At 38.7% G+C, this 26158-nt stretch overlaps 1 protein-coding gene across 3 annotated transcripts in view; it reads left to right on the top strand.

The window, feature by feature from the left end:
- HRAS (HRas proto-oncogene, GTPase) overlaps positions 1-26158 on the top strand; it is a 198690-nt gene that overhangs the window by 158579 nt on the left and 13953 nt on the right. For all 3 annotated transcript variants that reach the window (XM_053720184.1, XM_053720185.1, XM_053720186.1), the window contains one exon: positions 9210-9369. In XM_053720184.1, coding sequence (XP_053576159.1) covers positions 9210-9369 — 160 coding nt within the window. The remainder of the gene's footprint in view (positions 1-9209; positions 9370-26158) is intronic.

Genomic DNA, 26158 nt, shown 5'->3' with positions numbered 1-26158 from the left:
GAGTAAAAAGCATCAATAAAGGAACTGGAAATATAATTGTGCTTTATACAAAAAAACATAACACCATAAAAAGGGTGGGTCTCATGGCCAATATGAAAGAAATTTATCAGGTAAATTCTTACATAAATTATGTTTTCTTTCATGTAAGAGTCCATGAGCTAGTGACGTATGGGATATTAATACCCAAGATGTGGAACTCCACAGAAGAGTCACTAGAGAGGGAGGGATAAAATAAAAACAGCCATTTTCCACTGAAAAATTAAATCCACAACCAAAGAATACGTTTTTCTTATAATTGAAAAGGTAAAACACTTAAAACATAAGCAGAGGAATCAAACTGAAACAGCTGCATGAAGAACTTTTCTACCAAAAACTGCTTCCGAAGACACAAATACATCAAAATGGTAGAATTTAGTAAATGTATGCAAAAAAGACCAAGTCGCTGCTTTGCAAATCTGATCAACTGAAGCTTCATTCTTAAAAGCCCACGAAGTGGAGACTGATCTAGTAGAATGAGCTGTGATTCTCTGAGGCGGGGCCTGACCCGACTCCACATAAGCCTCATGAATTCAAAGCTTTAACCAAGATGCCAAGGAAATGGCAGAAGCTTTCTGACCTTTCCTAGAACCAGAAAAGACAACAAATAGACTAGAAGTCTTCCTGAAATCTTTAGTAGCTTCAACATAATATTTCAAAGCTCTTACAACATCCAGAGAATGTAAGGATCTCTCCAAAGAATTCTTAGGATACAAAGGGGACAACAATTTCCCTATTAATGTTGTTAGAATTCACAACTTTAGGTAAACATTTAAATGAAGTCCGCAAAACTGTCTTATCTTGATGAGAAATCAGAAAAGGTGACTCACAAGAAAGAACAGATAATTCAGAAACTTAAATGATTTGAGATCCTGATGGAAAAATGGTCCTTGAGACATAAGATCTGGTCTTAAAGGAAGTGACCATGGTTGACAACTGGACATTCGGACAAGGTCCACATACCAGAACCTGTGAGGCCATGCTGGTGCTACCTGAAACACAAACAAATGTTCCATGATGATCTTGGAGATCACTTTTGGAAGAACTAGAGGCAGGAAGATATAAGCAGGTTGGTAAAACCAAGGATCTGCTAACGCATCCACCGACTCCGCCTGAGGATCCCTATATATATATATATATATATATATATAAAATGACCTTGCTGAACAAAAGACAGACTAGTCCTTATAGTCACCATTTTGAAAGTTGTGACTCTTACAAAACGGTTCAAAATTTCAGATCCAGAACTGGCCTGAATGAATTTTCTTTCTTTGGGACAATGAATAGACTTGAATAAAACCCCAGACCTTGTTCCTGAAATGGAACTGGTACAATTACCCCTGAAAGCTCTAGATCTGAAACACACTTCAGAAAAGCTTGAGCCTTCACTGGATTTGCTGGAACACGTGAGAGAAAAAATCTTCTCACAGGAGGTCTCATTCTGAATCCTATTCGATACCCTTGAGAGACAATGCTCTGAATCCAATGATTTTAGACAGAATCTTCCTAAATGTTCTGGAAAATTTTTAATCTGCCCCCCACCAGCTGAACTGGAATGAGAGCCGCACCATCATGCAGACTTGGGGGCTGGCTTTGGTTTCTTAAAAGGCATGGATTTATTCCAACATGAAGAAGGCTTCCAATTGGAACCAGACTCCTTGGGGGATGGATTTGGTTTCTGTTCCTTATTCTGCCGAAAGGAACGAAAATGATTAGAAGCTTTAGATTTACCTTTAGATCTTTTATCCTGAGGTAAAAAAAAACTCCCTTCCCCCCAGTGACAGTTGAAATAATGGAATCCAACTGAGAACCAAATAAATAGTTACCTTGGAAAGAAAGAGGTAGTAATCTAGACTTAGATACCATGTCAGCATTCCAATATTTGATCCACAAAGCTCTTCTAGCTAAAATAGCTAAAGACATAGATTTAACATCAATTTTGATGATATTAAAAATAGCATCACAGATAAAATGATTAGCATTTTGAAGCAAGTGAACAATGCTAGAAAAATCAGAATCTGTTTCCTGTTGCGCTAAGCTTTCCAACCAGAAGGTTGATGCAGCTGCAACATCAGCTATAGAAATTGCAAGCCTGAGAAGATAGCCAGAAAATAAATAAGCTTTCCTTAGATAAGATTCAAGTTTCCTATCTAAAGGATCCTTAAATTAAGTACTATCTTCCATAGGGATAGTAGTACGTTTGGCAAGAGTAGAAATAGCCCCATCAACTTTGGGGATTTTTTTCCCAAAACTCCAATCTGGCTGCTGGCAAAGGATACAACTTTTTAAACCTAGAAGAAGGAATAAAAGAAGTACCATTACATTCCTTTGAAATCATATCAGAAATAGCATCAGGAACTGTAAAAACCTCTGGAGTAACCACAGGAGGTTTATAAACAAAATTTAAACGTTTACTAGTTTTAATATCAAGAGGACTAGTTTCCTCAATATCCAAAATAATTAACACTTTTTTCAACAAGGAATGAATATACTCCATCTTAAAGAGATAAGTAGATTTGTCAGTGTCAATATCTGAGATAGGATCTTCTAAATCACATAGATTCTCATCAGAAGAGGATAATTCAGTATGTTTTCGGTCATTTGAAAACTCATCATCTTTATGAGAAGTTTTAAAAGACCTAAAGCGTTTATTAGAAGGCGGAATGGCAGACAAAGCCTTCTGAATTGCATCAGCAATAAAATCTTTTATATTCACAGGGATATCATGTACATTAGATGTTGAAGGAACAACAGGCATAGTACTAGTACTGATGGATACATTCTCTGCATGTAAAAGCTTATCATGACAACGGTTACATACTAAAGCTGGAGATATAATCTCTGCTAACTTACAACAGATACACTTATCTTTGGTAGAACTGTTATCAGGCAGCAGGAATCCAACAGTGGTTTCTGAGACAGAATCAGATTGAGACATCTTGCAAATATAAGAGAAAAAAAACAACATATAAAGCAAAATTATCAATTTCCTTATATGGCAGTTTCAGGAATGGGAAAAAAATGCAAACAGCATAGCCCTCTGAGCATAGAAAAAGGCAAGCGGCATATAAGAAGTGGGGTTTAAATAATAAAATTATTTGGTGCCAAGTATGACGCGCAACACAAAACAAAAATATTTTGGCGCTATCAACATCTGGAAATGACGCAACTTGTGTCATAGCAGACACAACCTTGTGCAAGGAAACCTGGTGTCAACCAAGATGCCGGAAATTACAAATTTGCGTCACCGAATGTACCTTTGCGCCAAAAAATTATTGCACTAAGAATGACGCAATAAATATCAGCATAAATTTTGCTCACGAAAAATAATGAAAACAGTCAATTTTGAAGAAAAGACTATACCCCAGGTAAGAAAAAATTACTTCCTAAATATGTTTTTCCCAATTTTGAAACTGATAGTCTGCAAAAGGAAATATACATAAACCTGACTCATGGCAAATATAAGTACAATACATATATTTAGAACTTTACATTAATACATAAAGTGCCAAACCATAGCTGAAAGTGTCTTTAAGAAATTAAAACATACTTACCAAAAGACACCCATCCACATATAGCAGATAGCCAAACCAGTACTGAAACAGTTATCAGTAGAGGTAATGGAATATGAGAGTATATCGTCGATCTGAAAAGGGAGGTAGGAGATGAATCTCTACGACCGATAACAGAGAACCTATGAAAAGATTTCCTGCGAGGAAAACCATAGAATTCAATAGGTGATACTCCCTTCACGTCCCTCTGACATTCACTGTACTCTGAGAGGAATCAGGCTTTAAAATGCTGAGAAGCGCATATCACAGAAGAAAATCAAGCACAAACTTACTTCACCACCTCCATAATAGGCAAAGTTTGTAAAAACTGAATTGTGAGTGTGGTGAGTGGTGTATTTGTAGGCATTTTGAGGTTTGGGAAACTTTGCCCCTCCTGGTAGGATTGTATATCCCAAATGTCACTAGCTCATAGATTCTTGCCAATTACATGAAATAAATGTGTATACTTTCTGAAGGCACTGTTTATATATACAGTATATATAGATAAATAAATATATATATATATATATATATATGTAGAGTTCTCATGGAGATCCACGCTCGGTTCCAGGGTTGATTAGACCCCCAAAGCAGGCACAAACAACAGGGAATTTGTTCAACTCCTTTATATGTGATAACACCAATATTATTAACGCACGACCCGCAGGAGTTGCGAAGAACTGACCCCATCACGCTGAAATTTGGTAAGAAAACTATTATAATGTAAAATAGAGTTCTTATCAGTTGTTTTCTGAAAAAGAGTAGTTTGTAACCTACATTCATTTTCTACGAATACCTTATAGATTTCCAAATCCAAAAAGTGTATCTTATTCACATCACACTCCATTTTGAATCTAATAGTGGACTTCAATATTTTTGAAATTCAAATATTCGAACCATGTGTAGAGGTTCTCAACAGTGTCACTCCAAATAAGAAAAACATTGTCGATGTAGCGACGATATAATTTGATGGGGTTCTGCCTGGAGAAAACATTTGTTTACATCCATACAGTAGCAGCGTCTCTCCTCTCAAGTGATCGCATCTTTGTAACCGGGACACACGTCTGGCTGTTTGTGTACTTTATCATCATGACAACGGGTGACATGGGTGGTGACGCACGCGGGCGCCGGATGATGACGTTATTGGTAAGCGCCCTTGTTATGGACGCATTCGAGCTTGGCGATCCTTGGCTTGTTCGCGGGGTTGAGCAGCTGAGACTGTTTATGGTGATTGGGTGAGGGTATTTAGGTAAGGGTCATGTATGTTGTGTTTTAGGTCTGCACGGCCTCCATTGATAAAGGCTCTTGCGTGAGCCGAAACGTTTGGGCAAGGCCCTTGTTTCTTTATTGGTGTTATCACATATAAAGGAGTTGAACAAATTCCCTGTTGTTTGTGCCTGCTTTGGGGGGTTCTAATCAACGCTGGAACCGAGCGTGGATCTCCATGAGAACTCTGTAATATGGTAAACAGCAGTGCACCAAGGTGTTGGTTTGCTGGTGTGTGCCGCTTCACTCGCATATGTTTTATATATATATATATATATATATATATATATATATATATATATATATATATATAATATATATATATATATATATATATATATATATATATATATATATATATATATATATATATATATATATATATATATATATATATATATCTTTAATGGTCCTTTAATATGGTTACCATTTCCATTTAAAAAAAAAACTGATTTATATACCAAATATTTTATTAGACAATCCACATATATAATATATGGTTTATACTTAAAATTATTTGTGCTGTTTATATATGGCAGCCAATGTCCCCAAAACATTGTAGATAATTTTTACACATTTCAATTTCTTTTAAGCCCTTTTTTTTTCTTTCTTTCTAAACAACAATCAAACTTTAAATAAAAACTATTGAAATACAAAGTTAAAAACAACTGGACATCTAAATAATCTTTTTTTTTAATTATTATTAACCCCCTAATGACCAGCAATTTACCCTGTACGTCTCTGGTCTTTCTATGGGGGATTCTTTTTCTATAGCGCAGTCTCGCTGTTATTTTAGAAAGCCAGCAAGAGGGAGGGTCTAATAGCGCGGTCTTTCCCCTCACGGCAAGACCCGTGCTATTATAAGCAGACAATCCCTTAACGACCAATGATGTACAGGATACGGCATGGTCGTTAAATGATCATTCTTTGTCAGTTAAAGGGACAGTCTACACCAGAATTTTTATTGTTTTAAAAGATAGATAATCCCTTTATTACCCATTCCCTAGTTTTGCATAATCATCACTGTTATATTAATATACTTTTTACCTCTGTGATTACCTTGTATTTATGCATCTTCTGACAGCCCCCTGATCACATGACTTTTTATTTATTATCTTTTGATTTGCATTTTAGCCAATTAGTTTTTGTGCTGACTCTTAAATAACTCCACGGTCGTGATCACAATGTTATGGCCCAAATGAACTAGCAGTCTCATTTGGGAAAATGTTATAAAGTATATAAATATAACAATGTTGGTTATGCAAAGCTGGGGAATGGGTATTAAAGGCGTTATCTATCTTTTTAAACAATAACAATTTTTGTGTTGACTGTCCCTTTAAATCCACAAACAAACAAATTAAATCTGTACCTATCCATCTTTACAACATAATTCTCAAGGGATTGAAGCAAAAAAAGAAATGAAGGAAATTACCTCTGCTAATGTTTCAGAATTCAAAATTAAACTTTCAGATACTGCATTTAATTGGCAGGGTCGGGCTAATTTCCTCATCAGTAGCTTCAAGGCTCAATGCTTAGGAGCATAGGAGCATGATTTTACCGTCTAAGGGGGCTAAAACACATTATTATTTAGGCTTATTAATTCAAAAATTACACGTTCAATCAAATAATAATAAAAACAAATATTTTCCTTTTAATGATTATTGGGTTTGTGATTAGGAAATCCCATTGGCTAAATTTGTACTGTAGTATTCAGATTTTTTTTTTATAAATTGTGCATTTATGATCTCAGAATACATTAGTAAAGGCTTAATTATGTCACAAGTATTTAAAAAAAACAACAACAAAAAAACAGTTTCTCTAAACTAATTGAGCCTGTCTTATCTCTACCTTTGAATTTGCCATTCCTTTTCCTCTTTAGACGGTATAACATGCAAATCATTTTTTCTGTGTATATTTTTTCTTTGTTTTTGCATCTATTCTGAAAAGTTTGTATATTTTTTTTTTATTTGTTTTATTTTTAAAAGTAAACTTTTTTTTGCTGAACTAGATCAGTTTCTCTCTCTCTGCATCCAACACATCAGCTAATAGTTTATAGGTTTTGAAATGATAAAATTTGCTCCAAATGGTCATGTGATCACATTCTGAACAGATCAATGGACATGCCTCCTAAACTTGACTTTATACTCAATTTAACGAGCTAGCAGATATTTTCTGTCCACTTGTAAAAGACTTTGCACAATATATAAAGGGACAGTAAACATAAAGGGGTAGATTTATCAATTGCCAGGCGGACATGATTCGCTGTAGAGAATCATGTCCGCCCGACATTGCTAAATGCCGACAGCATACACTGTCGGCATTTAACATTGCACAAGCATTTCTTGTGAAATGCTTGTGCAATCTCACCTTCTGCACATTAACGGCCAATCAGCCGCTAGCAGGGGGTGTCAATCATCCCGATCGTATCGTATTGGGATGATTGCAGTCCGCCACCTAAAAGGTGGCGAACAATTTAAGGAGCAGCGGAGTTATGACTTCTGCTTCTTAATTTATGTTTAGGGCGAGCCGGAAACTTCGGGGGTGGAAAGCAGCATCGGACATGATTCCCGCTTCGGGGGTAGAAATGTAGAGCGGACATGATTCGCTATAGCATACTCTGTCTGCATTTATCATTGCACAAGCATTTCTAGTGAACTACTTTTGCAATGCTGTCCACTGCTCACTGGCGGCCATTCTGCCGCTAGCAGGGGTGTCAATCATCCCAATCGGACAGGTTAAGAAGCAGCGGCCTTATGACCGGTGCACTTCTTAACTTCTGTTTCAGGCGAGCCTGAAATGATGGGCCTCCAAAGCAACATTGGAATGCAGGGAAAGACGGATTTCAACATGACGGCACCCATGACTAGAGGGAGTTGGGGAATAACTTCAATACTATGCTTATAATATGTTTTAGTGTTTAATGTCTCTTTTCAGCGTCAAGGTGTTTTATTTCTTCAACTTACTGTTGTTTGTATTCAAAACCTTCAATCCATTCATCCATGTAAGCCTGCATTATAGGTTTTACATCTTTTTACCACCTACCCCATTACAAATAAGTACTGTGCCCTTCTGGGCCTCTGCTACAGCTGAGGCGAGTGGTCGGGATGCTGATTAGCTGTACTGTCCAAATTAACGAAAGGCTTAGGTGTACGAGTGGCTGAATACAAGCAACAATGGAGGATAAAATAAACACTTAGGGCTTGATATGTGTGCAGCCTCTAATCACCAGCTAGTTCCCAGTAGTGCATTGTTGATCCTGAGTCTACCTAGATATTCTTTTCAATAAAGGATGCCAAGAAAACGAAGCAAATTAGATATTAGATAGAATATTGTTTAAAATGATATGCTCTAAACTGTGGTCTTATTTCCTTTTAAAATCTGGAGGTAACTCCTGGAGGATCAAGCAGTGGAAGAACTATTTTGCATGTGTGTCCCCCTAACTGTAACTTCCCTCTGGTTTTCCCACCACCACTCTTCTGACAGCTTCCCAATCCCACTCGCTGCCCACAGCGTGCCCTAACCCCACCCCCAAAATCCAACCTCATCCTGCCCAAAACGTCAGAGAGGTGCCCCTATTTATTCTTTCAGGCAACTCCACTGTTGCTCTGCTCGAAAATGCTGAGGGCACTTCTTCCTCCACTGGTTTCCACCACTGCCCTCCAGAAGTACGATTCTTTGAACTATGGATGTAAGAGCTCTTGATGACTGGAAATGTGGCTCTCAGGCTTACTGTCTGAGTACATTGTATGCCAGCGATTGACTCCAATACTGGCCCCTGCTCCCTCTTTATGCCAGGTATGTGGCCACAACAAACCTCAGAGTGGACCCCTGGCACCCATATGCATTTCTATTTTTTAATTTATCCATATTTTTTTTATTTTCAAATTTTAAATCAGTGTATATATAACTTGTCTAGATTTGTGATTCTTAACCATGTTTATATAGGTATATAGGTGTACTTCTATTGAAAGGGTTGTAAAATGCTGCTATAGGCATAGTGGGCAGGTACCCCAAATTTGTGTTATCCTATAAATTTGTTGGAGACAGTTCTCCAAAACATCATGTGTACACTGCAACAAAATTTCCAGAAAATGTATTTGGTTATTTCCATTTCCAGAAATAAAATGGAAATTGATCAAGATTGATTTGATTTTGCTTATTTTATTTTATTGTATAGGGTCATCATACTGGACAAATTAAAGTTTTTAACTGTTATAGTTAATTAGAAACGTTTAAAAAGAATGAGTTTTAATAATAGTTAATGCATTTATTTATTACATTTCTTCCCTCTAGTGTTTATGAATTTCTTTTTAGCAGAAAATCATCTAAACCTCAGTCTTTTTTGTCTATCCGTAGAGAGCAAATTAAACGGGTTAAGGACTCTGATGATGTTCCTATGGTTTTAGTTGGAAACAAGTGTGACCTCCCTGCACGGACGGTGGAGACCCGTCAAGCTAATGACTTGGCTAGAAGTTATGGAATCCCATACATTGAGACCTCTGCTAAAACTAGACAGGTAAGTGTGTCTTTCAAAGGGCTACACCTGAGGTGATCTAAAGTCCTCCAAAAGGCTACAGAGATGTTTTATCTCTTGTCAGTGAAGTTGTCAAGGCCCTCCCAATGGAAGTCATCCCTTGCTTTCCCACCACCACTCTGCCCAGGCCTGCCCTGACCACACCCACAACATGCCCAACTTCACCATGACACATCTAGTCCTGCCCTCCCGCCATTGCACCGCCCATAAATCATTGGCGGGCCTCCTTGAAGTGCCACCCCACATGTAATTTTTGGACATTCCCGTGTCCATTGTACTAAAATCAAAATTGTAAAAGGGACAGTAAAGTCAAAATTAACCTTTCATGGTTTAAATAAAGCATGCAATTTTAAACAACTTTCCAATTTATTTCCTTTACCAGTTTGTTCTCTTCTTAGAATTCACACTTTCTGAGGTACAAGCTCCTACTGAGTATGTGCAAGAGTTCAGAGTGTATACTTATAAGAGTCTTTAATTGGCTAAATGCTGTCACATGATTTAGTGGGCAGGGAAATTAAACAATCTTTGAATTAAAAAAATAAATCTACTGATAATTTGAAATTTAAAGTATAGCATTGCCTTTTTATGTGCATTTGGGGATTATACTATTGTACTGTATATAATTGTCCTATAACCGTGATATTTGTAATAAATGTAAATATATTGAACTTCTCTTTGTTCCCTGGAGAAAAAGCTTAGGGTCACAGTGAAAGCCATTTAGGTCCATATGGCCCCCAGCCTCAGGCTAACAGTTGCCCACCAAAGCAATATTTAAAGGAAATACTAAAGTCAAAATTAAACTTTCATGATTCAAAAAGAGCACACAATTTTAAACAAATTAACAATTCACTTCCATTATCAAAATGTGCACACTCTTTTTATATGCACCCTTTTTGAGGCACCATATATACTTATATACATGTTATGATTGGCTGATTGCTGTCACATGATGCAGGCAGGGAAGGAAAATAAAACTAACTTTGAAATTTGTCCAAAAAAAATCTACTAATTTAAAATTCAAAGTAAGTGCTTTTGCATTGTCTATTATGCATTTAATGATTATGCTATTCTAATCTATCTAGTGGCCCTTTAATCCAATGTACATAAAACCTAAGTGATAACAGAAATTGGCTTTCATTTAATAGTCTGAGTACTGTTTCACTAGGCACAGTTTTATCTAGACTGTAGACAAGTCAGGTAAATCTTGTTTCTTACATAAAGTTCTGGTCATGGAAGGTTAGAGCCATTTTCCATTAAAGAAAACATGTGATAACAAATTATGGGCTAGAGATATATGCAGTTGTTAATATGGTGACACTGGGGTGCTTTTCCTGAGCCTACCTAGGTATGCTTTTCAACAAAAGACACAAAGAGAACTAACTAAATTATATAAAAAAGTAAATTGGAAAGTTGCCCTATCTGAATCATGAAAATGTAACTTTGAATTGACTGTCTCTTTCAAGGGGCGTTAAATACATTTTTATAAATATCTTTTCTTTTATTGATTTTTCAAACAAACAAACAAAGAAAAAATAAAACAGGATAGACAGCATGACAAATTCAATAGTATACAGATACAGTATTTTTTCCAATATCTATGGCTTTCGGTTTAGACCCAGAGCATAGTTTATATTTGCATATCCACCTTAACTACAGTTATAGACCCTCTAAGGTTTCACAGGTTATCACTCAAGATTTTTAGCTAGGTGTTTGAACTTTAAGATTTGTTTATTGCTGCAAGGATCAACCTATAGTTTCTTCATCCATGCCACCCTAGCACATGTACCATACTCCTCACTTATTTATCTCAAGGAATGGCCTTGAGCAAAAATCAAAAGATCATATATTCACACCTCTCCTTTCCACCTCATTTTCCAGAGACCCTGTCCTCCCATTATATAAATATTGTTCCCATAAAAATATCATATCCTGATAAAAATTCAAACGGCCCAATCTAAGGTAATATAATCTTTCCAATATCAAAGTATTTTTAACTAGGTCAAGCCAATGAGTAACCGAGGGTGGGTGAGTTTTCTTCCATAACTTTGGGATAAGTCTTTTTGCGGCATTTAGTAAAATTTGATAGAGACATTTTCTAATTTTACAGGGGATATGTGGGCTGGCATTAAATAAAACTCCCTCAGGGGAAAGGGTCAAGTCAGTTCCAAGAATTTTACCTATCTGTGTTTGGACTTGAGTCCAGAATGGTTGTAGTTTATCACAACCCCACCAAATATGATGCATAGTGCCCTCTTGGTCACATCCTCTCCAGCACTTATTGCTGGCTTTTGTGAATATGTGTTTTAATTTGCTAGGGGTCAAATACCACCTGGTGAGTATTTTGGTATTGGTTTCAAGTGCTGCCGCCGAATGCGCTGATCTAGCAGTTGCCTGAAACCATAAGTCCCATTGCTTGTGCGAGATTTCAATCCCTAGTTCTCCCTCCCATCTTTTAGTGTAATTTGGTTTGTTTGGGTAGTGTGATCTGAGGATATTTTTATACATAAGTGATATGACTTTCTTGGGGGTTTGTTGGGCGGAACAAAGGAGTTCAAATGCAGTTCGGGCTCTGAATAAGTCCTGTTTATATTTGTGCATGGAAAGGTAATGACGTACCTGGTGATAGGCAAACCAAGATTGGAATTGGGTATAGCCTTGTGAGATCAACATATCTCTCTGTACTAGTTTCCCCCTTTCCACTAATGTGAACACGGGAAAATATTCTAGGAATTTTGAGGTTGTATTTACAGATTGTTTTATCCCTATGGGACCTTCCCGAAGTTCCCTATTAAGGTTAAGTGTTGTCAGTGGTGAATAAGTTGATGTGATAAGTTTGTGAGAGTTCCGTATTTTGGACCATGTTGACCATGTTTCTTTGATTATTGGATAATCTGCGATCTTCTCTAGGGGGGGTTTATTAGGGGCCCAGCACATTACACCCATTTGGGGTACTCCCAATAATTGGGATTCTAATTGGATACATCTCTTATAGGATTCGGTCCCCTGTCTACACCACTCCACAATTCTGTTTAAGGTAATTGCCATTTTATAGAAGTGTAGATTCGGAGCCCCCAACCCACCCTCTTCCCTAAGCCTATACAATGTATTTTTTGCTAGCCGTGGGGGTCTACGGCACCAGATATAGGTGTCCATTATAGATTGTAATTTACTAATATCTGTTGTAATCCCTGAAATTGGTAAGGCCTGCATGACATATAGGGCCTTTGGTAGCAAAGTCATCTTGGCAGCAGCTATTCTCCCCAGCCAAGAAATATTCTTTTTGGGGAGCCAAGAAGTTGTTAGTTGCTGGAATTCCTCTAATAGGCGGCCATAGTTCAGTTTTCGAATGGTTTCTGTGTTATGGGAGAGAAAAATTCCTAGGTATTTTAACGCTTGGGTCTGAATTTTATATGGGAATGTTTGTTGAATCAGTGTTACCTCCCTGTCTGTAAGATTGATTGGATATAGTTCCGATTTATTGGTGTTTATAAGAAAATTTGATACAGCCCCGAAGGCCTGTAGGATGTTCTGCACATGTGGGAGGGAATGTATTGGATCGGTCAGGGTCATCAGGATATCATCAGCAAACATTGCTAATTTATATGTTTCTTCCTCAATGGTTATACCTTTTATGTGTGGATGCTCACGTAATTTGACAGCTAGTGGCTCTAGAGATAAGATAAAGAGAATGGGAGAAAGCGGGCATCCCTGCCTCGTGCCGTTCCGAATTTCAAAATGGTCAGAGAGGGCCCCATTGACCTTAATATGAGCAGAAGGGTTGGAGTATAATGCAAATATTTTTTGAATAAATGTTGAGGGGAAGCCAAATTTTTGAAGGGTAGATTGTAAAAAGGTCCAATCTAGCCTATCAAACGCCTTTTCAGCATCTGTTGATAGGTATACTGCAGGGGTGTTTGATTTTTTAACATATTCTAATAGATTCAGTACTTTACATATATTATCTTTGGCCTCTCTCTGTGGGACAAAACCAACTTGATCATAATGAATAAGATTGGGCAATATTGTATTGATTCTATTCGCAAGGATTTTGGCATAAATCTTAAGATCTACATTTAACAGAGAGATTGGCCTAAAATTAGCTGGGGTATCTGGCTTTTTTCCCGGTTTAGGGAGGACTGAAATATGGGCCTGTAACATAGTATCAGGGAAAACTTCGAGTTCCGAAATATGGTTAAATAGAGAGAGCAGATGCGGTACAAGTTGTGTTTTAAATAATTTATAGTATCGGTTACTGAAACCGTCAGGGCCTGGGGCCTTCTCCGGCTTCAACTCCTTTATGGCGTCTAGCACTTCCCTCTCAGATATTGGGGCATCTAATAACATTGCTTCACTTTCAGTAAGTTTGGGAAGGGTTACCTTGTCTAAATATTGTTCACATTTTAGTTGGTGCTGAGCAAGTTGTCTATTAGGGTATAAATTGTAGAGTCTATGATAGAAGTTTTTAAAGGAGTCTCCAATGGATTTTGTGTCTTCTATTGTGGTGTTCAGTGGCGTTTTGAGGGAATGGATATATGAGTTGGCACGTTGTACTTTTAACGCCCTCGCCAGTAATTTCCCTGTCCTATTTCCTTCTCCATAGTATTTCTGTTTTATGTGTAATTGATATCTTTGGGATTCAATTTGTAAATGTTTATTCAATTCATCTCTTTTTTCTTGAAGAGTTTTAACTAAAGCTCCATCTGTAGGATGGAGCTTCAGGGCGAGATCAGCTTCCAGAACCTCTTGAGCTAGTTTAGTGTATTCTTTAAGAGATTGTTTTCGCTTAAAGGCTTTAAATTTAATAAATTCACCCCTAATGTAGGCTTTATGGGTCTCCCAAACCAATGCGGGTGTGACGTCTGCAGTGTTATTAAGGGTAAAATAAGTGTCTAGATGTTCAGCAAATGACTCTATCACTGTTTTGTCCGTCAGGAGAGAATTATCTAGTCGCCACAAAAAGGGCTTGATAGGGGCAGATGGCCATATCAGTTTGCACTCCACTAGGGAGTGGTCCGACCATACCGTATGCCTAATATTAACTGTTTTAATTAAAGATAGGGCCATATGATCAACTAGAATGTAGTCTAGCCTCGAATAGCTCTTTTGAGGGTTTGAAAAAAATGAGTAATCCCTAGTGTGGGGATGTGCGTATCTCCATACGTCGTGAAGTGTCAATTTCCTAATATCCCTCCAAATGGAGCAGAGAGCTTTTTGATTATGTCGGGTGGCCGGGTTGGAACTATCCATATCTGGTACCAAGGGGACATTAAGATCTCCTGCCACTATCAAGGGGCCTTTGGTTAAATCTGCTATTCTATTAGTGACACGTGAGAAAAATAGGTCTTGTCTCATATTGGGGCAGTATAAATTTATAATGGTTATTGGTTTGCCAAATAATAGTCCCATTATACCTAAGTATCTGCCGTCTTTGTCTTTGTCTATATATTGAAGCTGGAAAGGGATAGACTTATGTATCAATATGCTGACACCATTGACCTTTTTATGTGAGTTAGTACTATGAAAATGTAATGGGTACTGAGTAGAGAGAAACCTAGGAATCCCCCCTGTCTTGAAGTGAGTCTCCTGTAATAGGAGTATTTTCCCTCCTCTCCCACATAGATCCCTAATGGCCATACTTCTCTTATTGGGGCTGTTAAAACCTCTCACATTCTGAGTGAGGATTTGTATGGATTGTGTGTTAACTTGAGACGGCATATTTATTTGATACTCTCTTTAGAAATTTATTATGAGCCAGGTGCGTAAAACTCTGTGAGGGGTGGTCATGGACATAATGAGTAAGTTTCATACTAAGCTGTATCCAATAACAGTATGTCTGTAGAGAAATAAAACAATATATAAACATAGCAAACATAGCACAACTGGTGCAAACATGTAAAACATAGAACAGTATTTTTCTTGTAGGGGGAATACAAACCCCAGTCGGGCATCATATTTTCCTAAGACTTAGTGTATATAGTGCATCTCGTGTGGCAAGGCAGATGATACCATAGACACCAATTCTTTACCAGAGGACAGAGAAACACAACTAAACAATTAAAAATAGCCTACAGGGACTCTCCAACATAGCTAACATTATTGCATAATAACTTAGAACCAATTTAGAACAATTAGCAGGGCAGGGCCTCCGCTGGTCAGGTTGTTACCTTATACCGCTCTTTCTCCCGCTGGCATCTTCTCCACTAACCAGCAGGTACCCCATCTCCCAGAACCACATGCAGAGTCCATCCCGCCCCAGCCCCCCCATCATAAAATTCCGGGGAAGGCCAGGACGGGCAGACTCCATAGCGCTGGGGCGCATCTAGGACCAACAATGTTCATCACTGTATGCAAGATCAGTTATAATTGTCCCATGTGTGAGAAAAGTCACTTCCCCAATGTAGTCGTGGGACCAGAAGCTCGGGTTTCATTGTTGCCAGTCTTTGTTGTGGTTTTCTTCCATTCTGTTCTCTGTGGAAGTGGTGGAGCAGGTCTAGCTTCCCCTGTCGCTGTTTCAGTGGAATCAGTAAGTGGGGAGAGTGGTGTTATCTCTAAATCTTTACAGACCTTTGGAATGTCCTCAACAGAGTTGCAGATCAGTCGTCTTCCCCTCCAAGGTATTTGTAGGTTGAAAGGGTGACCCCATCTATATGGGATATTGCGTTGTCGCAGCTTGGCCGTAAAGTGTTTAAATTCTCTTCTTTTCTGTAGAGTTCTGGGTGTCAGATCCTCATATAGCTGAACGGGTTCAGATCTGTATTTGAGTGGATATTTCTGCCTCGCTTTCTTCATAATCTCTTCTTTAATTTGATAGCTTGTGATTTTAACAATAACATCCCTTGGAGGCTGGTCTCCTAGGGGCTTTGCTCGCAAGGCTCTATGAAAGCGATCTAAGGCTATAGTGGCTTCAGGGTCAACCCCAATGATGGAGGTAAAGAGGCCTTGTAAATAGTCTTCCAATTCTGTTGCTGGTATAGTCTCTGGAATTCCCCTTATTCTAATGTTGCCTCGACGACTCCGATTTTCTAACTCGTCTATTTTATTTTCCATCTGGAATATGAGGTCATCCTGTGACGTAGCCTTGGAGCGGAGGAAAGTTATATTGGAGCTGGCGAGGTCCGAGTTGTCCTCCAGTCTCTCCACCCTTTGGCCCAAATCCGAGAGATCTTTTTTGATCTCAGAAATCTCCTCTCTAATACACTGCTTCACTTGACAGATTAGGGCAGAGAAATCTTTTTTGGAGGGTAGTGAGTCTAAGAGGGCTTTTGGGACTGAGATGGCAGGAGCCAGACTTTCCCCCTCCGATTCAGATGAAGCAGAGGATACATCAGTCCTGGTGTCACGTGTGGCTGTCATTTTTTTAGTAGATGAATCTAGTTGTTTGAAAAAATTATTGACAGATGGATTCACAGATGTTTGCTTTTTGGCAGATCTTTCTGGCTTGTTTCCCTTTTTTGGAGACATGCTGAGCGCTATAATAAAAATTAAATATGTCCTGTATGTCAACAGATTCACCAATCCCAGGTAGCTGGGCGAAGCAGTGTTAGTTGCTGTATGATGTTCAGCAGAGAATACTTTTGGTGCGCCAGAGGAAAGTAACTTAGCTTCTGTAGTGAGCCTGTAGATGTTTTAATATGAGTGCTAGGACAGGAAGAAGTGTGGCATCACTTTAAAAGGCTATTATGTCTCCGGAGCTAATAGCAATCAAAATGAGCAGGGTGTCTATTAAACAGCCTTATTCCCCTTATCCATTCCATCACTGAATGCTATCCGACCGTTTAGCTCTGTGCAGCGTGTCTCTCTGTCCAAGATGGCGGCTGCGTCCCTTTATGCTTCTGCCCCAGAACTCTGCTTTGGCTTATTATATCCCAAGTCACTAATATACAAGAGCGCAAGTCTCACCTGCATGAGGATGCTTGTTAGTGCGAAGGCATTTGATGGCATCGATGTAGCTGGACTTGAGGCGGTTACCTCCGCTATTCAGATGTAGGCCCCATAGCCCTCCCGTTGGTGCAGCACATGTCCGGCAAGCAGTGTGTCAGTATCGCTACCGGTTAGAGCCCAAATGGCATGGGCGCAGGTTGTGAGAAAAGGTCCATGCACATTTAGGCAACGTTACACGGCATATTGATCTGGCTATGCACATATTGAGCTTATTTTGCCCTGTAGGGAGACCGGAGCTCACACAAGTGCAGCCGTCTCCATTGAGCGCTGGCTCCGCCCCCCTAAATACATTTTTAATTGCTGATATAGCTAAGATTCATATATAAACACTGCAAAAATGACTGCATACAAAAAAATGCTCTTAAAGCATTGAAAACTTTCACAATGTGCAGGGTTTGCTATGTCTGAGCAGTCCAGGAGTACATAACTTGAAAACCTTGGTGAGTATTATCTTAAAACACTGGGATTTCTACCTCTATGGCAATACATAATAAATAATAATAATAAATAAATAAATAAATAATTGGGTAGAAAAATGTAGAAAAAGCATTTAAAGGGACACTCAAGTCAAAATTAAACTTCCATAATTCAGATAGAGTATACAATTGTAAAAAACATTCCAATTTACTTCCATTAACAAAATGTGAACAGTCTTTTTATATTTACACTTTTTGAGTCACCAGCTCCTACTGAGCATGTGCAAGAATTCACAGAATATAACTACAGGTAGCCCTCAGTTTACGCCGGGGTTAGGTTCCAGAAGGAATGGTTGTAAATCAAAACCGTTGTAAATTGAAACCCAGTTTATAATGTAAGTCAATGGGAAGTGAGGGAGTTAGGTTCCAGGCCCCTCTCAAAATTGTCATAAGTAACACCTAATACATTATTTTTAAAGCTTTGAAATGAAGACTTTAAATGCTAAACAGCATTATAAACCTAATAAAATAATCACACAAGACAGAATATATAATTCTGTCTTATAGATAGTTCTGTCTAGAGACCCCAAAGAGACACCCTGTCTGCAAAGTCACCTTTCTTCTGCAGAGATGAGCTTCTGAATACAGGAGTACAATAAGCTGCGTCTGACAAAAGGTCACCTCATATAGATAGAGGAAAGGAAATTTCACGCTAAGCTTGTTGGCTTGTGTGAATCAAGCTCTCGGTATTCGGGAGAGCCTTACACAGTTTGTTCCTGTCTCCTACCCTCTATGCCTGTGTTCAGTATCGGCATACGAAGAGGGAGGTGTGTCATCATCCAGCGTTCCTGATTGGCCACACGGAACTTGGTCCGGCTCGAGGATTGGTGTTGTTGCCGTTGTGAGTCTCCCGGGCGACGCTGTGGTCCCGGCCCGCTTGGTTAGGCACGTTCAAGTGCCGCCCTGCTTGTGAGTACCTTTTCTCTCCTTATACTCACCTGTCTGGGTCTATACGTTATCACCCTATTGGCGCCTTCCTGTTTCCCCTCTACAGATTTCCTAACCGTCTACGCACGCTACAGAAGAGCAGCCTTATATCGGATTGTTTGCTACATTCGTCACCATAGGCGCACCTCCATCAAGGACTTATTTTGTTTTTGATATCTGTTTCAAGAATATATAATTAAACTAAGTTAAATGAAGAAAAACATTTGCTAAACAGCATTATAAACCTAATAAAATAATCACACAACACAGACTTCACTTGCATTTTTCTGCAAACAGTTCTTTCTATGCATTCCAATCTGGACTGATTTATAGACAGGAAGATCTTGTTCCTTTGAAATCTGCTTAATAGCTCAGGTCTGGTTAAACTGATTAATTTCAGCTTGCTTGGCTTTTCTGCAACACAAGCGGACAGCTCCACCTACTGGCTATTATAATAAATGCACTGCTTCTCAATTCTTTTCAATAGCAGTCACATGACTGGAAAAAAAGGTTGTTATTCTGAAACGGTGTAAAATGAACCGTTGTAAAACGAGGGCCTCCTGTATATGCATTTGTGATTGGCTGGTGGCTGTCACATGATACAGTGGGAGTGGAAATAGACATAACTGAAATTAGTTTGAAAAAAATCTACGTCTCATTAGAAGTTCAGACTAAGGGGTCCATTTATCAAAGGCTTTGCAAGCCTTTTGACCCCCTACGACTGCAGGTTCTTACAAGAGAACCTGCAGTCTGTATTTAACAAACAGCGGTCATCAGACCGCTGCTTTCCTTACTAAGGTGGCAAATTTCAATCTCCCCGGTCTCATCATGTTTGCCCGTGCATGTTTGGCTGTGCGCGGGATTGCAAAATAGCGCTCGTGTGCAATGCTGAATTCTGCCAGGGGAATTCAGCCCGCCAGAGGTGAGCTGCAGCAGACAGGGGCGCGTATATGCGCCCCTGTCCGCGCAGCTTGATAAATCGACCCCTAAGTGCTATTGCATTGTCTTGTTATTGTGCATTTGTTGATTATGCAAATCTACTGTATTTACTGGTTCTTTAATACAGTTCCTGTTACATCCCCCTATAAAGAGAATGTGTTACTGTACTAATGACCCAGAAAATCAGAAGGGAAGGACATGACTATATATACGCCCTACCTCTAGCAGTCATCAATCAATAAACAGGTTCTCATATAAAACCTCAAGGGTTAAAGGGTTAAGGGTTGTACTGCTCTAACATTTTTGCCTTTTTAATGTGTTCCCAATGGTCTATTTTACCTGCAAGAGTGTATTATTTGTTTTCCAACTGATCTTTTACCTTTTTTTGTCATTTGAAATAGTTTATTTTACCTGTAGAAACCACCCCATACATTGGTATGTAGGAGAGACACAGATATTGTTGTATCTGAAATAGCTGGTTGTGCCCATTCATAATTAGCATTTCAATACCTAACTATGTTTATACATAGATAGCATTAGCAGGTCTGCTTTACCTACAGGCTAAGCCAATTTTTATGGGCATATCCTTGAGAAGAATAGGTGATGGTTTAATTACCAAAACACACGATTTCACATACAAAAATAAACATGAAGGATCAATTTACTATATATTTAATACTCTGCTGTAGGTACAACAAGCCATTTGGATCACATTAAAGGTAAAGACATATTATAGTACATTTTCACTTTAAAGTTCTATATATTCAGCAGTGTACCAAAACAAATCACAGTACATAAAATTTATAAATACTTGAGGTTGAAAAAACCTTTTGAATTAAAACAACTTTTCAGCGAATAAGAGTCATATTTTAAAATTCAATTTACAATGTGTGACGACATGTATATGGTCTTTTTTTAACCCATAGCATGAATCAAAAACTAATTTGTAGAGATTTTTATTTGGGCTTTCGTACAGATACTAAGTTGTCTAAATTTTGCTGATTCATTGAGTCATTTGATATATGAACAGCCAAATACATTATTGAATGAAACGGATGAATGATTGCTTGACAAAATCAATTTGGTATACCTCTCTTATACAGCGGGTTAGGGACCGGAGCCCCGCTGTAAATGGAAAACCGCCTTAAAGTGAAACAACGCGTTTTTAGCTTTCTTTTCACTTGCCAGTATCTTTAAAAACTTGAAAATATGTTTGAACTAATATATATTAGGGGTGCAATAGCGCTAAGTTTAGTTTAACACTAGCACAGTACAGTATTCAATTAGTATTCAATAAATACTGTACAGTATCTATTAATTAGTGACAATTGCCAGACTACAACACTTGAGAAACAAATTTACTGTAATGCTGTAAACAGAGTGAACTGCACATAACAAAATGGTGCCAGTCACTTTTCTCGCAATCTCACGATGAGTACAGCACTGTTTCAAAATCCTTGGAAGTTGAACTTCAGCTTCACATTATCGCTGTATTAGCGAAGCACTGTAAAATGAAGCCCTGTAAAGTGAAGTGCTGTAAAGTAAGGTATACCTGGATTTAAAGGGACAGTCAAGTCCAAAAATACTTTCATGTTTCAAATAGGGCATGTAATTTTAAACAACTTTCCAGTTTACTTTTATCACAAATGTTGCTTTGTTCCCTTGGTATTCTTAGTTGAAAGCTAAATCTAGGAGGTTTATATGCTAATTTCTTAGACCTTGAAGGCCGCCTCTAATCTAAATGCATTTTGATAGTTTTTCACCACTAGAGGGCATTAGTTCACGTGTTTCATATAGATAACATTGAGCTCATGCACATGAATTTACCATGGAGACAGCTCTGATTGGCTAAAATGCAAGTATGTCAAAAGAGCTGAAATAAGGGGGCAGTCTGCTGAGGCTTAGATACAAGGTAATTACAGAGGTAAAATGTGTATAATTATAACTGCGTTGGTTAAGCAAAACTGGGGAATTGGTAATTAAGGGATTATCTATCTTATAAAACAACAAAAATTCTGGTGTTGACTGTCCATTTAAGTCATACAAGAGTTGTATGTTCTTTTAACATTGAAAGATAAATACTTTTAATTGTTCGAATCCTATAATGTAAGATTTTTGTTAATACTTATTGTCTATATTAGCTGTTCCCATTGGAAATAACGGTAATGAATCCAAATCCAATATTCATCCAAACTGAATGCCTGCATGGACAAAATTCGGCCAAACCAAACATTTGAAAAAAATTAATCTTTCAGATTAAACAAAATGTTTGCCAGTGCACCGCACATCTACTAATTTGTTTCATATTGAAGGTCTATTAAATTCAAAATAAAATGTTTAATTCTGCATAGGAAAAAAAAGTGTACAGTAGTTTTATTATTTTTGTTTACACTCCAGTGCATTCTGCGAAAAGCAGAACCTTAAACCTGCAGCATTGTACACTGTGATTACTTGATCAGCGCAGGAGCATATAACTGTCCCTAATAGGCCACATCAGAAGATATAAGACACAAATAGGATAAAGTTTATATCCCTGGTTGTAAGTTCAGCTGTTGTGTGAGAAATGCTGTGTGGGAGCTCCTCCCCCTATATGTATGAGGGATAGATCACATGATGCTGTCTGTGTGGGAGCCCCTCCCCTTCATGTATGAGAGAGATCACATGATGCTGTCTGTGTAGGAGCCCCTTCCCTTTATGTATGAGAGAGATCACATGATGCTATCCGTGTAGAAGCTCCTCACCTTTATGTATGAGAGAGAGATCACATGATGCTGTCTGTGTAGGAGCCCCTCCCCTTTATTTATGAGGTAACAAAAGCAGCCATGAAGCTGTCCTGCCATAAACACAGACTGTAAAGTGACAATGTCTCTTTCCAGTCAAATGAATGACAAGTATGTTTGCATACCTCCCAACATTTCAAAATTCAAAAGAGGGAAACCCCCCCTGCGGCAAAAAATTTTGAAATGTGGTGGGCGGGGCTTAAAAAATCATAAGATTAAAGTAATATAAATAAAATTCTAAATAAAGTCATATATTTTAATACACTTACGCCTAGATTTAGAGTTTTGCGGCCAAAGGGGTGCGTTAGCTACGCTTGCTTTTTTCTGGCCGCACCTTTTAAATACCGCTGGTATTTAGAGTTCACAGAAGGGCTGCGTTAGGCTCCAAAAAAGGAGCGTAGAGCATATTTACCGCAACTGCAACTCTCGATACCAGCGGTGCTTACGGACGCGGCCAGCTTCAAAAACGTGCTCGTGCACGATTCCCCCATAGGAAACAATGGGGCAGTTTGAGCTGAAAAAAAACCAAACACCTGCAAAAAAGCAGCGTTCAGCTCCTAACGCGGCCCCATTGTTTCCTATGGGGAAACACTTCATAAGTCTACACCTAACACCCTAACATGAACCCCGAGTCTAAACACCCCTAACCTTACACTTATTAACCCCTAATCTGCCGACCCCGCTATCGCTGACCCCTGCATTACACAATTAACCCCTAATCTGCCGCTCCGGACACCGCCGCAACCTACATTATACCTATGTACCCCTAATCTGCTGCCCCTAACACCGCCGACCCCTATATTATATTTATTAACCCCTAATCTGCCCCCACAACGTCGCCGCAAGCTATCTACAATAATTAACCCCTAATCTGCCGATCGCACCTCACCGCTATTATAATAAAGTTATTAACCCCTAATCCGCCTCACTCCCGCCTCAATAACCCTATAAGAAATAGTATTAACCCCTAATCTGCCCTCCCTAACATCGCCGACACCTAACTTCAATTATTAACCCCTAATCTGCCGATCGCACCTCACCGCTACTATAATAAATGGATTAACCCCTAAAGCTAACTCTAACCCTAACACCCCCCTGTTCCGATCAGCCAATAGAATGCGAGCTCAATCTGATTGGCTGATCCAATCAGCCAATCGGGTTGAACTTGAATCTGATTGGCTGATTCCATCAGCCAATCAGAATTTTCCTACCTTAATTCCGATTGGCTGATAGAATCCTATCAGCCAATCGGAATTCGAGGGACGCCATCTTGGATGACGTCCCTTAAAGGAACCTTCATTCTTCAGTTGGACGTCGGAAGAAGAGGATGGATCCGCGCTGGAGGTCTTCAAGATGGAGCCGTTCGTCATCGGATGAAGATAGAAGATACCGCTTGGATCAAGATGGTTGCCGGTCTGGATCTACTCTTCTTCCCGGATAGGATGAAGACTTTGGAGCCTCTTCTGGACCTCTTCAGCCGCCGCTTGATAGAAGACTTCAGCCGGATTATGGATCGCCAGCCCCCGCTTGGGCTTGGATGAAGACTTCGGAGGACGGATCGGTGAACCTGGTATGGTGAAGATAAGGTAGGAAGATCTTCAGGGGCTTAGTGTTAGGTTTATTTAAGGGGGGTTTGGGTTAGATTAGGGGTATGTGGGTGGTGGGTTGTAATGTTGGGGGGGGGATTGTATTTCTTTTTTTACAGGCAAAAGAGCTGAATTATTTGGGGCATGCCCCGCAAATGGCCCTTTTCAGGGCTGGTAAGGTAAAAGAGCTTTGAACTTTTTAAATTTAGAATAGGGTAGGGCATTTTTTTATTTTGGGGGTCTTTGTTATTTTATTAGGGGGCTTAGAGTAGGTGTAATTAGTTTAAAATTGTTGTAATATTTTTCTAATGTTTGTAAATATTTTTTTATTTTTTGTACTTTAGTTAGTTTATTTAATTGTAGTTATTTGTAAGTATTGTATTTAATTAATTTATTGATAGTGTAGTGTTAGGTTTAATTGTAACGTAGGTTAGGATTTATTTTACAGGTAATTTTGTAATTATTTTAACTATTTTAGCTATTAAATAGTTAATAACTATTTAATAGCTATTGTACCTGGTTAAAATAAATACAAAGTTGCCTGTAAAATAAATATTAATCCTAAAATAGCTACAATATAATTATTAGTTATATTGTAGCTATATTAGGGTTTATTTTACAGGTAAGTATTTAGCTTTAAATAGGAATAATTTATTTAATAAGAGTTAATTTTTTTTCGTTAGATTTAAATTATATTTAACTTAGGGGGGTGTTAGTGTTAGGGTTAGACTTAGCTTTAGGGGTTAATCCATTTATTATAGTAGCGGTGAGGTGCGATCGGCAGATTAGGGGTTAATAATTGAAGTTAGGTGTCGGCGATGTTAGGGAGGGCAGATTAGGGGTTAATAATATTTCTTATAGGGTTAGTGAGGCGGGAGTGAGGCGGATTAGGGGTTAATAACTTTATTATAGTAGCGGTGAGGTGCGGTCGGCAGATTAGGGGTTAATAATTGTAGGTAGGTGGCGGCGACGTTGGGGGGGGGGCAGATTAGGGGTTAATAAATATAATATAGGGGTCAGCGGTGTTAGGGACAGCAGATTAGGGGTTCAGAGGGATAACGTAGATGGCGGCGGTATACGGAGCGGCAGATTAGGGGTTAAAAATTTTAATCGAGTGGCGGCGATGTGGGGGGACCTCGGTTTAGGGGTACATAGGTAGTTTATGGGTGTTAGTGTACTGTAGAGCACAGTAGTTAAGAGCTTTATGAACCGGCGTTAGCCCAAAAAGCTCTTAACTCCTGGTTTTTTTCTGCGGCTGGAGTCTTGTCGTTAGATTTCTAACGCTCACTTCAGCCACGACTCTAAATACCGGCGTTAGAAAGATCCCATTGAAAAGATAGGATACGCAAATGGCGTAGGGGGATCTGCGGTGTGGAAAAGTCGCGGCTGGAAAGTGAGCGTTAGACCCTTTCCTGACTGACTCCAAATACCAGAGGGCGGTAAAAAACAGCGTTAGGAGCCTCTAACGCTGGTTTTGACGGCTACCGCCCAACTCTAAATCTAGGCCTTAGGCAGCAAATCAAACACAAGCTCAAACCACTGGTATGGCTATGTGAGCTATGTATTTAATTAGCCTTTGCAAAGACAGTGCTAAATATTTTTATCTTAATTGGACATTCAATAATAAATTCTTTAAAACTGCTCTCTGCTTTCTCCATTAATATTTTAGATTCTGGCCTTTAAAGTCAGCAAAAATGCACAGTAGCACACTACATATCATACACTTACACATGCAGATACACACAGACACTACATAACATACACTTATACATGCAGATACACACACAGTACATAACATACACTTACACATGCAGATACACACACACTACATAGCATACACTTATACATGTAGATACACACACACTACATAGCATACACTTATACATGCAGATACACACACACTACATAGCATACACTTATACATGCAGATACACACACACTACATAGCATACACTTATACATGCAGATACACACACACTACATAGCATACACTTACACATGCAGATACACAGACACTACATAGCATACAGTTATACATGCAGATACACACTTATACATGCAGATACACATACACACACTAAATAGCTTACATTTATACATGCAGACACACACTACATAGCAT

The sequence above is a fragment of the Bombina bombina genome, chromosome 7 (genome assembly GCF_027579735.1).
Source record: "Bombina bombina isolate aBomBom1 chromosome 7, aBomBom1.pri, whole genome shotgun sequence".
Classification (NCBI taxonomy): domain Eukaryota; kingdom Metazoa; phylum Chordata; class Amphibia; order Anura; family Bombinatoridae; genus Bombina; species Bombina bombina.
The sequence above is the reverse complement of the archived record's forward strand: the minus strand, read 5'-3'. Positions and strand labels throughout refer to the sequence as shown.